This window comes from Hemitrygon akajei, chromosome 15, assembly GCF_048418815.1.
Source record: "Hemitrygon akajei chromosome 15, sHemAka1.3, whole genome shotgun sequence".
Taxonomy (NCBI): domain Eukaryota; kingdom Metazoa; phylum Chordata; class Chondrichthyes; order Myliobatiformes; family Dasyatidae; genus Hemitrygon; species Hemitrygon akajei.
In genome coordinates, this window is record NC_133138.1 from 76994230 (window position 1) to 77008666 (window position 14437).

General features: G+C 40.3%; 1 protein-coding gene across 3 annotated transcripts in view; it reads left to right on the forward strand.

Moving 5' to 3' along the window:
- LOC140739488 (C-terminal-binding protein 1-like) overlaps positions 1-14437 on the forward strand; it is a 118565-nt gene that overhangs the window by 7861 nt on the left and 96267 nt on the right. The window contains exon 3 of one of the 3 annotated variants that reach the window (XM_073067840.1): positions 9455-9578. The exons of 1 other annotated variant lie outside the window; for it this stretch is intronic. In XM_073067840.1, the coding sequence (XP_072923941.1) occupies positions 9515-9578 (64 nt within the window). In that variant the 5' untranslated portion in view covers positions 9455-9514. Of the gene's footprint in view, positions 1-9399; positions 9579-14437 lie in introns of all 3 variants that reach the window. One more of the 3 variants, XM_073067839.1, reaches the window with a different exon arrangement.

Here is a 14437-nt window from a genome sequence, read left to right on the forward strand (position 1 = left end):
AAAAGTATTTTAAATCTATTTAAAGCTGCAAATAAACTTATTCAATTACAGTAAAAACTACTTTCATCAGCAATTTTACGGCATACATTAATCGTCAAACTATTCACTACTTTATTGCTTTTTCACCTTTCAATGGGATGGATGTGCCGTGATAGTGGTTTCTCAACATTGGGTTGAACATCACTCAGATCAGTAATTTGCTGTCTGTTTGGTTGCTTTGGAAGAAGTTGGGCAACTGCACTGAAACTATACCCCACTAAATATGATGTTGAAAAGGCAATAAAGAGGATTGTGACCTTTTTCGACAGTGCAGGATAGCATCCAGAGATTTCTTTCTGCAACCAAAGGTCTTGATGAGATTGTTTTTTGAACCTCAGCTTCAGCTCAGTTATTTTGTAGCAAGTTTGGTTCTTTCTCCATCCTTCCTGTTAATTTTTCATTACAAGTGTTCAAGAATGAATTCATTACCCAATGTGGAATTTCCTTCAAAAAAAGATTCTGAGATCTCTGACATGTCTTTATGCAGCACATAGTATACTTGAAGATCATCTGGTATTACTTCTCTTCCAACTCAGAGATTTGGAAATTGGAAAAGGTTGCAACGGCAGTGTTGCACTTAAATAAGACAGTAAGATATAGGAGCAGAGTTGGGTTATTTGGCCCATCAAGTGCTCCACTATTTCAGCATGCCTGATCCATTTCTCTCTCGGCTGCAAACTCCTGCCTTCTCTCTGTAACATTTCATGCCCTGCCTAATTAAGAACCTCTCAACCTTTGCTATTAGTATATACTAACTTGCCCTCCACAGCCACCTGTGGCATTGAATTCCACAGATTCATCACTCTCTGGCTAAAGAAATATCTCATCTGTTATAAATGGGCATCACTCTATTCTGAGACTGTGTCCTCTAGTTGTAGACTCCACCATCATAGGAAACAGCCCCTCCACATCCAATCTGTTGAGGCCTTTCAATATTTGATGGGTCTCAATGAAATTCCCCATCCCCGCCCTTGTATAGAGAGGGCCTCAAGGTGGCTGTGGCTCAAGAGAGGGGAGCCATGGAGTCATGTGTAGCTAGCCATCTGGACACAAGCTGGGGTCTGATCAGCCCTGGCTGGGTTACCTGGAGGAAGGTGTATGATGTTGAAAGACCCGAAACACCCGATGATTGCAGGAACATCACTGATGATGTGTCCAGAAGCATCAGTAGATGTATGCACACAGCGGACTTTCAGAAAGCCTTTGACAAGGTGCCACACATGACACTGCTTACCAAGTTGAGAGCCTGTGGTATTACAGGAAAGTTACTGGCATGGTTAAAGTATTGGTAGGAGGTAGTGAGTGGGAATAAAAAGATCCTGTTCTGGTTGGCTGCGAGTGCTTGGTGGTGTTCCGCAGGAATTGGTGTTGGGACTGTTTCTTTTTATGCTGTATATCAATGATTTAGGTGATAAAGTGGATAGCTTTGATGCCAAGTTTGTAGATGATATGTAGATTTGTGGAGGGGCAGGTAGTGTTAATGAAACGGTTAGGCTGCAGAAGGACTTGGACATATTAAGAGAAGTAGCAGGCGTTTGGCAAGTGAAAATGCACGGTCATGCACTTTGGTAGGAGAAATAAATGTGCAGACTATTTTCTAAATGGGGAGAAAATCCAAAAATCTGAGATGCAAAGAAATTTGAGAAACCTTGTGCAGAACCCCCTAAAGGTTAGATTGCAGGTCAAGTCAGTGGTGAGGAAGGCAAATGCGATGCTGGCATTCATTTCAAGAGGTCTAGAATATAAGAGCAGGGATGTGATGCTGAGGCTTTATAAGGCACTGGTGAGGCTTCACCTTGAGTATTGTGAACAGTTTTGGGTTCCTTATCTAAGAAAAGATGCGCTGGCATTGGAGAGGGTTCAGAGGAAGTTCACAAGGATGATTCCAGAAATGAAAGGGTTATCATATGAGGAATGTTTGATGGCTTTGGACCTGTACTCAGTGGAATTTAGAAGGATGAGGGGGAATCTCATTGAAACCTTTCAAATGTTGAAAGGCCTAGACAGAGTAAATGTGGAAAGGATGTCTCAGACAAGGGAGCATGGCCTCAGGATGGTGGGGCATCCATTTAAAACAGATGTGGAGAATTTTTTTTTAGCTAAAGGATGGTGAATTTGTGGAATTTGTTACCACAGTCAACTGTGGAGGCCAGATCGTTGGGTGTATTTAAGCGGAGCTTGATATGTTCTTGATTGGACATGGCATCAAAGGTTATGGGGAGAAAGCCAGGGAGTGGGGCTGAGGAGGGGGAGAAAGATCAGCCATGATTAAATGGCAGAGCAGACTCGATGGGCCATATAGCCTAAATCTACTATGTCTTGTCTGAGTTATCCAGTGACACTTCAAATGTGGTGTGGCAAGGAGTTCAGAAGCCTAGTGCCTGAGGGATGCAGCTGTTTCCAGTCCTGACAGTATTGGCGGTTTCCTTTTGAGAGCCATCTGACTTCTCTGTGCAACAGCAAGCCTTCAAGTTGTTCATCATTCTCAATACAAAGTTCTCAACATGGTCAATTAATGGCAAGGGACTTGATTTTACTAACTGCTATGATAAAAGTATTTAATGATTTGTACTGCCAATCACAGGTTTTTTTAACAACTAAATGTCTGTGAATTACACAGTGAATGGTAAATATGTTAGGTACAGCTTTTTTCAAGAAAGTAATAACCTTATGGTGGTGCCCCATCTGTTGGTGAGCAGAGTGATTTTCTCTTTGGAAAAATTGCTCAGCAACTCGAAATATTGACTCCCTCTTTAAATCTGTTTCTAGTCACCTTGCAAATAACTCCTGAGGCATGCTTTAGTGAACAAAACCAAAAAGCAAAGTTTGACTCACCCAATTGCAAAGCAAATTCTGTTGTCCTAAATATGTTGCGAAATGTGTCTTCCCACCTTACACATTCTAAGACACTAAGACATGTTCGTATTTGAACAAAGTTTTCTCTGAGTGGAATCACTTCAATTATTTGCTTTTGTGACTTCTGCAAAACCGTACTCAGAACCTCCCTTACTGCTGGTAGAATCAGTTCTTCTCCAATTATGTGGGGCTTTCCAGATTTCCACATGTTATCTAAAGCATGCAAACCATCACTGTTTTGTGAATTGCTGATAAATATGTTTTAAACTATTTTCTTTCTCTGAAAGTTTTCACAGAGCGACTGAGATCACAAAGATCTGTTTTCTTCATCAGTGTCATATCTTCAGATGGTCAAAGCCTGGAATGTTTTATTACTTCATTTGAAAAAAGTTTTTCATACAACAGATGCACTGGCTACTGTTGTCTGCCTGTTGCTGGTATAAATCCATATTTCAGATACACCACATTATTCTGTCTGCACTTTTTCATTTGGTCTGCTGCCATTTTTGTTAAAAGTTAACAACAGTGGGCAATTGCCTATTGTTTAAGTCCAACCTCAAACACAGTGATCAATAAAGTGGAAAGTTATGACATCATAATAGCTCAGGCAAAACTAATCATTAAGCTCCAAAACCTAGGCCTCAATAACTCCTTGTGCAATTGGATCCTGAATTTCCTCACTTGCAGACCCCAGTCAGATTGGATTGGCAAAAACATCTCCTCCACAATCTCTGTCAGCAAAGGTGCACCACAATGCTATGTGCTTAGTCTTCTGCTCTACTCGTTTTACACCTCTGACTGTGTGGTGAAGCACAGCTCCAATGTCATTTTCAACTTTGCATGTGACACCACTATCATAGGCCAAATCAAAGGTGGTGATGAATCAGCATCCAGGAGGGTAATTGAAAATCTGGCTGAGTGTTGTCACGACAATAACCTCTCAATGTTAGCAAGAACAAGGAGCTGATTATAGATTTCAGGAGAAAGACAACTGAGGTCCGTCAGCCAGTCCTCATCGAAGAATCAGGTGGAGAGAGTCAGCAACTTTAAATTCCTTGGTGTTGTTATTTCAGAGGGCCTGTTGTGGGCCGAGCATGCAAGTGCAATTACAATGAAGGCATGAGAGTGCCTTTACTTTAGGTCGCAGAGATTTGGCATGACATCTAAAACTTTGACAAACTTCTATAGATTGTAGTATATTGACTGGCTGCATCACAGCCTAGTATGGAAACACCAATACCCTTGAATGAAAACCCCTGCAAAAGTAGTGGATATGGCTCAGTCCGTCACTGGTAAAGCTCTCCCCACCATTGAACACATGTACGTGAAATGCTGTTGCAGGAATGCAGCATCCATCATCAAAGACCCCCACCACCCAAGACAATACTCTTTTCTCACTGCTGCCATCAAGAAGGTAATACAAGAGCCTCAGGACTCAGCACCACCAAGTTCAGAAACAGTTACTACCCCTCAACTATCGGGCTCTTGAACTAAAGTAGATAGCTTCACTCAACTTCACTTGCTTCATCACAACCAATGGACTCACTTTCAAGGACTCTTATCTCATATTCTCTGTTTATTACTTATTTCTTTATTATAATTGTTTATTCTTTTTGTATTGCACTTTGTTTTCTTCTGCACTCTGGTTGAATGCCCTAGTTGGGCAGTCTGTCATTGATAGTGTTATAGTTATTATTGTATAGATTTATTGAAATTAATCTCAGGGTTGTATATGGTGGATATATATGCACTCTGATAATAAATTAACTTTGAAAACCTGATTCTATGCCTGAAGGTAAATAAAATAGGACTGTGATATCTCAGTTGGGCTGTGGACTGTAGAAAAGTGGTTATGACCATTCAAAAGGGCAAATTCCGAAATTACCCCATTGAACACCATACCTCAATTCACCAGAATTGCATCACTGTGTGACTAGAGTATGGGAATCGTAGTAGCTAACACTGTACTACAGTAGTGCACAGCAATAATTCTTCAGTCCAGATTTATCATTATAAAGCAAATACAGCAATGTTACAGTGCTTTGCAACAACTGTAATGCACCCTGAGCAAAGTCTAAGAGAACAGTGGGTCAGCAACAGATGAGGTGATCATTGTAATCAATTATGAGGCACTGAGAATCAAATGCTTATTAAGTAATTCCTTGAGTTAAGCCTGTAATCCTTCAGCTCCCCCTCCCCCACTACTGAGCATGCCCCTTGACCCCTTAGAAGCTTCCACCCCCACCTCCCCCCAGGAGCAGTATCGTCCATTTTGGGACCACTGGTGTGTTATCTAACTAATCATGATTTTATGAAAGGGTAAATGATGATGGACAAATTTGCTTGACTTTGTAAATGTAACTGGGTGAATTAATGGAGGGGAATCTGTAGACATAATCTTTAGATTTCAGAGTGGCTTTTCTCAAGGTGCCATATTCAAGGCTGGTGTATAAATTAAAAATCCAAGGTATTGGAAGATGTTTTAGGGTGGATTGAAAACTAGCTGTCATACAGAAAACATTGAATAATTGGCTCTATTTCAGGTTGGCAGAATGTAATTAGTAGAGTATCCCAAGGAAGGGTCCCTGACCCTCAGTCACTTACTATTTGCATCAATGATCTCAGTGAATAAAATGTATAATTTTTCTAGTTTATATTTGAAGGCCAGTTGGTGATGAGGACATTGATTCAGCAATGGAATGGAGATTGGGCGAAAGCTTGCCAGATGGAACTTAATGTGGGAAATAAGTGGTAATTCACTTCAGTAAGAGGAATCAAAAGGCAGATATTGTGCATAGTCACTGCATGAAGACAGCACAGTAGTACAGAGTTAACGCAACACTTCAGCGCCAGTGATCGGAAGATCAGGGTTCAGTTTCCGCAGCTGCCTGTAATATGTTTGTACATTCTTTCTGTGACTGCATGGGGTTTCTCTGGGTGCTCCAGTTATTTCCCTACATTCCAGGAGATCTACCAATTAGGATTAGTAAGTTGTGGACATGCTATATGGGCGTCAGAAACTCATCCTCGGACTATGTTGGTCGTTGATGCAGACAACTCATTTCACTATATGTTTTGAAGTTCTTGTGATAGATGAAGCTACTCTTGTTTTGGCTCCCTAGTCTCAAAAATGATATAGTAACATTGGAGGCAGTCCAAAGGAGATTCAGTTGGTTAATTTCAGGGAAAAGTGGCTGGACAGTTTAAGGTTGTACTTCCTGGATTTCAGAACTATGGTGAGGAATAGCTGCAGTTTTTGGCAAGGGTTTGCTGCTTTGCATATATTTGTATGGTGTAAGAGCCTACCCATAAGAGGGGAGGGGGAGGAGAGATCCAGGCTACATTTACAAGGCTCCATCTAGTCATTGAGCATATCTTTTGGAAAGATGGGAAAATATGGGGGGGGGGGGGGGGGGATAAAACAACTTCATGCGCTCTTGTCAGTTAACATTTAAATTCTATTCTCAGATTTTAAGCTTGCTACATGTAAGCTATGATTCCTTGTATAAAATGAGTTTGATGTCAATTACTATATTTTGATTGACTATTCGCTAGGTAAATTTTCAGTATAGAGCTGGGAATTAAGTTCTGTCTTTTGGACATTGGGGGTTCTCCAACCCAGTGGCAGCCAACTGCATGGTTGGCATAGTAAAAGACTGTTTTGGCCTCTGCTGGGCCCAGGCTTGAGATATTCATGGAAAATACAGGCAAATCCAACAAAGCCATCACCACCATAGAAGATCAGCCTTGTTTATTTCATTGTAACAAGTTCCCAAAGCTATGGTTGTTCCTCCAATGACACTGGATTTACTTCTCAATGGCCATTTTAATTCTAAACCCCAGTTTGACTTGTCAGTCTATGGCCTTCTGTACTGTCACAATGAGGTCACTCTCAGGTTGGAGGAGCAACGTCTTGTGTTCCTTCTGGATAGCCTCCATCCTTTTGGCATGAACATGGATTTCTCTAACTTCTGGTAATTTTTCCCCTCCTCTTTCCCTACACTTCCATTTCCCACACTGGTTCCAACCTTGCCTCTTCTCACCTGCCTATCACCTCCTCTGATGCCCTTCCTTCCCTTTCTCCCATTGTCCACTCTCGTCTCATATCAGATCCCTTTTTCAGCCCTTTACCTTTTTCTCATGTCACCTCCCAGCTTCCTCTTTCATCCCCCCCACTAGCTTTTACTCCTTTTCCTCCCACTCCTCCACCTTATTCTGGTTTCTTTCCCCTTCCCTTCCAGTCTTGATATAGGTCTCAGCTTGAACATTGGACCATTTATTCATCTCCATAGATCCTGCCTGATCTGCCAAGTTCCTTCAGGAGTTTGTATGTAATACTCCAGATTTAAATCAGTTGTATTCTAAAAGGTAATGGAGCTATGACAAAGTAGTTTGTAGGTAGGAGGAGCACATCTGAGTCAAAGAAGATCCAGAGCCTCTGTGTTAAACTCAGTGTTTCCTGTCTGTCCCAGCAAATCTTTCTGAAATCAGAGAAAAGAGTTAGCTAGAATTACCTCCTAACCAGTGGAAGCTATTTTGAGTTTTTGTGTGATGGAATAGGTGTAGCTATATTGTTCCTGTTTAGTTGAATAGCTTGCCACAGTTTTTAGTTGAGTCTACAAATTAAAAAAAAATACACTAGGCCATTGTTCAAAATGGTTTGGCTCGTGTAAGAAATCAATATTTTGTTGAAAGGAGTGTTGAAATTTTATTGACACTAAGTGTGGAAGCATGGACAGTTCTTTGTTCAAGCATTGACAAATTTAAATATTCTGGGAGAGTCTTCCTGAAGTAGTTGTTTAGATTGCACATGAACTTTCTGAATATAGCAATTCCAACATGAAGTGCCAGCTACCTATTGAAATTTCTGGTGAAGCACATTATCATTCTGATTTACAGTGACCACATGAAGGTCAATGGCACATGATTGTTATGGATGAAGTCTAGGATGGTTCCAGTTTATCTGTCCCCCTTGTCTGGTTTCAAATTAAAACTTTTTCTTGGGTGTTTAGATAATAGCTTCCATTTTTATTATAAAGTCCTGAGAAATATGCAGGAGTTCAGACAAAGATGATGTATTAGATAAAATTAATACCAGGGCTTCTTGGACAGATGTCAAAAGTATGCTCAGAAGTAAATTTTAAAGAGAATTTAGAAGAAGGAAGTTGTCACTATTGGTTACTGAAGGAAATAAGACATTAATCAAAGTTGTATCTGGAAAACCATGGAAAATTGTATAACAGGAACTTGTTGGTAGGAAGGACATAGGAGAATTAGAATGTGAAAATACCAGATATAAAGTTGTGATGTTGCCAGATTAGGAAAATCAATGCCAGTGTTGGTAAGCATAGGAGTAATAAGTATATCATGGTGAAACATTACCAAACTTTAATTACCTTCCGGCATTGGGTGTCTAGCCCTGCTCTTCAATGGCACAGCAGCATATGATCTTTGTCATCTTCGTAGCTAGTGAATTCCAAACACATGATACCATGTGGGTGAAAAGAATATTTCCTTATTTTCCCTTTTAATGATTCTACCAACTAGTTTATATCAATATCCTCTGGTTTTTGAACCCTCTGCTGCGGGAACTAGGTTTAGGCTCCTCACTAATTTATTTACCTTAATTAAGTCTCCCCTGAGCCACCCCTTGTTTCTAAAGAGGACAGTCAGACTTATCCAATCTGATTGCTGTTGTTTTCTGATTCTACATAGTAGTATATCTACTTTGTGTTTTCCAGGGCAATCACATCTTTCCTTCAATGTGACGAATGTGTGCATTCTTCTGTGGTCTGAGTGCTGTATCCAAGCATAACCTACCTGTTCTTGTGTTTTGTGCTTTAAGCACAGTTAACATTTTGGTTTGAAGGCCTTTCATCAGAGTGGAAATATTAAGTAGAGGACTGACTGAAAGTGTTGACAGGAAGGAGGCAAAAGTGTCATGTATTCATTTTACTTGTCTTGTAGAATTGTCATCAAGGAACCAAGTGCTAAGCCCTGTAGAACCATACTGATCTTTGCCTTTCAGTCCTAAAATCACTCCTGTCCTGCCTTTGAGTTAGTTTTTGCAACAGAGTTGTCGATGAACTCAAGTTTATGGAGGGTCAACTCAGCATGCGATGTAAATCACTTCAGAATTATTGTTACCTGGGCAAACAATACTAACTGGGATTTTTCTGGGTTGTATTATCTGTCTAGATTGGCAACTAGGGATGTAGGTTACACTTATTAATGTGCCTCTTTGTAAAGGGCAAGTACATTAACATAGCACATAAATGCTACTATTCTATTGCATATTCTTTGGGAATTGGACAAATAGCGGATAGGTTCGGAATGAGTGAGTACTGCAGCATAATGGGGGGAGTTATCATTTTTGTATAAAGATGTCACCTGGTGCTCTGAAAATGCCTTTTGGCTGAACTGCCTTTGGGAACTGAAGGCAGTGGAAATCCTACCTCTGCTAGAGATTATATAAATGTTTATCTTTTATTTAAAACAAAACAGGCCATCAGGAGATTTTGGGATATTGAAACCTGTGAATTTTGATGTCTGTCTCCAGTTTTGGTGTGGATACAAAACTAATCCACCTTCAGTCATCCTGGTGCTGACCTCTGACCTCATGTCTGTGCCTGTTATGGACAAACACAAAGTAAAGCGAGCACGTCTCGATCGTATTTGTGAAGGTAAGAGTTTAAAGTTGTAAAGAACTTCTGATCTTATGCCTTAGATTTATTGTTTTGAAGTGAACTATACTTGATTTAGTGGTTATTTCCCATTTTGTATCACGTTCGCTTGGAATTTTGTTTTTTGAGAACTGTCAGTGTGCACATACTATGTTACTACTGCTTTGCCAGTCAAGCATAAGTTTTGAAACCTGAGGGCAATATTAATGATGTACACTGTGGAACTGGATTTAAAAAAAATTGTTCAAAATATTGCATTCTGTGACTTGCGTTGAATTTCTGCCATTTTTAACCACAGTGGATATATTTTGAGCTAAATCTGGACTTGGCATCAGAAGCTGCCTTATTTGTTATTTGAAGGACCTACCACCAAATCAGGTAGTGTCCCAAATATTCTAAGCTTATCGAGTTGAGACATCAATTTTGTTAGCTTTTGTGTGTTTTTTTTCCTTTGAGTATAAATAAGATTTTTTAATTGTGCCATACTTTTTCAAGTGCTAACACTTGCATTGTTGACCCAACTTAATGAATACTGATTGGGCTACCTTTTATTTGTCATTTGCAACAACATTTTTTAGTGGTCTGTTTCTTAACTGGATCTGCATGTGGTCTCAGATTCTTTACTGCCAATAGCTAAGTCCTATTTTATACATCAAAAATTTATCTAAGCATATATTAATTACAACTGTTTGAAGGTTGAAATAGTGTTTTATCTATTGAGTTAATTGTGAAAAGAATGGAAAGGATTGTAATTTTCAACTAGAATGTGCACAATGTAGTTCACTACTTTTTCTGTGCATTCTTCTTAAATGGTTCATCTAAATGCCTCAGTTTAGTTAAATGACACTATATACACATATACCAAATATGTGGAAAAATTGGCTGATAAGTTTTACAGACAACAAAAAGGTTGATGGTGTTGTGGATAGTGCAGAAATTTGTCGTAAGTTACAGTGGGATGCAGAACAGGCTGAGAAATGGCAGATAGCATTCAATCTGGAAAAGTTTGAAGGGATTCACTTTGGAAGTTCGAATTTGAAGGCAGAGTATATGGTTAACAGCAGGATTCTTAGCATTGTGGAGGAACAGCGGGAACTTGGGGTCCATGTCCCATAAGTCCCTGGAAGTTGCTGTACAAGTTGGTAGGGTTGTTAAAAAGGCATATATTGTGTTGGCCTCTATTAGTAATGGGCCATGAGGTAACCCTGCTAATCTCTGGATTAAAGAGCATGTTTTGTGAGGATAGGTTGAGTAAACTAAAGCTTTTCTCTTTGAGGTGAAGGAGGATGAGAAATGATACAGATGTTCAAAATAAGTGGCGTAGATAGTGAGCAGCAAGCACATTTTTTTCCCAGGGCAAAAATGGCTAATATGAGGGAGCATAATTTTAAGGTGATTGGTGGGAAGTAGGAGGAGGATGTCAGAGGTAGGTTTCTCACATATAGAATGGTTGGTGTTTGGAATACACTGCCTGGAGTGGTAGTGGAGGCAGATACATCAGGGAGATTTAAGAGCCTTTCAGGCACATGCATGAAAGAGAAATGGAGAGTTATGGGGAGGGAAGGGTTAAATTGATCTTGGATTAGGTCAAAAGTTCAGCAAACTTTAGTACAATGGCTTTGTACTGTGCTGTACTGTTCTATGTTTTATTCCCTTGCCAATAATTACTTAAACCTTAATATCCTTATGTTTTTGGTACTGTTGCTGTTTTACCAACTAGCTTCCACTTTCGTCTGATATTGGCATTGCTATTTTGTGCACAAAGGTACTATTTCCTACCATATAGTTTTTCTTAGCTGGGGGAAGGGGGATTATGATACTATTAGGCAGAAACTTGGGAGCATAAATTGAGAATGGATGTACTTAGGGAAATACACAATAAAAATGTGGAGGTTGTTCAGGGAGCACTTGCATGGAGTTCTAGGTAGGTCTGCCCTATTGAGATGAGAAGAATGGTAGGATGAAGGAACCATAGTTGACATGTAACATCTAGACAAAAGAAAGAAAAACTTACTTTAAGCTTCAGAAGTAAGGACCAGACAGGCCCTTGGAGTTACAAGGAGCCAGGAAGGAGCTTAAGAATGGACTTAAGAGAGCTAGAGGGCATGAGAAGGCCTTGGAGAGTAAGGTTAAGGAATTCCAAAGCATGAAGAACAAGATGTGTAGAGTGAAGGTAGGACTGATCAGGGATAAGAGGAAACAATTGGAAGATGTAAGAGAGGTCCTTAATGAATACTTTGCTTCAGTATTCACCAGTGAGAGTGTCAATGACGTTTGTGAGGACAGCGTAAAGCAGTTTTATAAGCTAGAGCGTGTCGACATTAAGAAAGGGGATAAGTTGGAACTTTTCAAAAACATTAGGATAAATGAATGGCTGAGGCAGGGTGGGAATATATCCCAGGTTGCTATTCTGAAGTGGGAGAAGAGATTGCTATACCTTTGATTATCTTTGTACCTTCACTAGCCACAGGAGTCCTACCAGATGATTGAAGAGGGCAAACGTTATTCCTTTGTTCAAGAAAGGCAGTAGGGATAACCCTGGGAATTGTAGACCAGTGAGTATAATTATTTCAGTGTTTGGCAAGTTATTAGATGAGATTTTTAGATGGAATTTGGAGAAGCCTAGCCTGACCATGGATATAGTCATTGTGGCCTTGTGAGAGGTACGTCATATCTCATGGAATCAATGAAAGACCCTACCCAACAGGATGCACAAACAACCAGTATGCAAAAGACCAACTGTGCAAATACGAAAGAAAAAATGAAGTAATAATAAATAGGCAATAACTATCAAATATGAGATGAAGAGTCCTTGAAAGTGAGCCCATAGGTGTAGGAACAGCTCAGTGATTGGGTGAGTGAAATTATCCCCTCTGGTTTAAGGGCCTAATGGTTGAGGGGTAAAAATTGTTCCTGAACCTGATGGTGTGGGTCCTGAGGCTCTTGCACCATCTTCCTTCTTTTCCGGCTTACTGCTTCTTGTGTCGGATGGAGCAAAAGTGCTCGGCGAAGCTGTCTCCCAATCTATGTTGGGTCTCCTTGATATATAGGAGGCCACACCAGGAGCACCGGATTGAGAATCTGCTTCACCAAGCACCTTTGCTCCATTGACACAAAAAGAGCAGGATCTCCCAGTAGCCACTCATTTCAATTCTACTTCCCATTCCCATTCCAACATCTCAGTCCATGGCTGCCTGCTGCTAGAATGAGGCCACACCTTGTATTCCATTTGGATAGCCTCCAAACTGATGGCATAAACATAATTTATATATTTATAAACATTATGAACATGATTTTTTGAACTTCCAGTAAAGGCTTCACCATTCCTCATTCCTGTTTCCCTCTCTCACCTTATCTCCTTACCTGCCCTTCACCACCCTCTAGTGCTTTCCTTTATTCCATGGTCTTCTACTCTCTCCTGTCAGATTCCCTCTTCTGCAGCCCTTTATCTCCTTCCCCAATTAACTTTCCAGCCTCACCCAGTATCTGCAGATTTTCTCATGTGAGTTGATTCAAAATTGGCTTGCCCAGAAAAGGAAGAAGGTGGTTTTAGATGGAGTGTTTTCTGCTTGGAGGCTACTAAGTAGTGGTGTTCCATGGGCATGTGTTCTGGGACCACTACTCTTCATTATGTTATAAATGGCTTTGTGGAAGGGTGGGATAGTAAGTTTGCAGATGACAAAGTTGGTGGAGTTGTGGAGAGTGTGTTAGATTATCTCTGCCTTAAATACACCCAGTGACTTGGCCTCCATGGCTGTTCATGGCAATAAGTTCCACAGATTTACCACCCTCTGACTAAAATAATTTCTCTCCATCTAAAAGGATGTCCTTCAATCCTGAAGTCGTGCCCTCTTGTCCTAGACATAACTTTGCCATATCTAATCTGTTCAGGCCTTTTAACATTCTGAATGTTTTCATGAGATCTCCCCCCCCCCCCCCCCCGCCCCCCGCTCCATCTCCTGAACTCCAGGGAATACAGACCAAGAGCTATTCCTCATACGGTTACCCTTTCATTCCTGGAATCATTCTCGTGATTCTTCTCTGAACCCTCTCCAATGTCAGTATATCCTTTCTAAAATAAGAAGCCCAAAACTGCGCACAATACTCCAAGTGTAGTCTCATGATTGCCTTATAGAACCTCAACATCACATCCCTGCTCTTATATTCTATACCTCTAGAAATGACTGCAAACACTGCATTCACCTTCTTCACAATTGACTCAACCTGGAGGTTAACCTTTAGGGCATCTTTCACAAGGACTCCCAAGCATCTTTGTATCTCTGCATTTTGAATTTTCTCCCGATCTAAATAATAGTCTGCCCATTTATTTCTTCCACCAGAGTGCATGACCATACACTTTCAAACAACATATTTCATTTGCCACTTTTTTGCCCATTCCCCTAAACTATCTAAGTCTCTCTGTAGGCTCTCTGTTTCCTCAACGCTACCCACTTCTCCACTTATCTTTGTATCATTAGAAAATTTAACCACAAATCCATTAACACTGTAGTCCAAATCATTGACATGCAACGTAAAATGTTTGACAAAGCTTATTGAATTTTTTGAAGTGGTTACTAGGAAGGTTGATGAGAGTAAAGCAGTGGTTGTTGTCTGTGTGGACTTCAGTAAGGCCTTTGACAAAGTTCCACATGGAAGATTAGTTAGGAAGGCTCAGTAGTTAGTTATTAATATTGAAGTAGTAAAATGGATTCAACAGTGGCTGGATGGGAGATGCCAGAGAGTAGTGGTGGATAACTGTTTGTCAGGTTGGAGGCCAGTGACTAGTGGTGTGCCTCAGGGATCTGTACTGGGTCCACTATTGTTTGTCATATACATTAATGATCTGGATGATGGGGTGG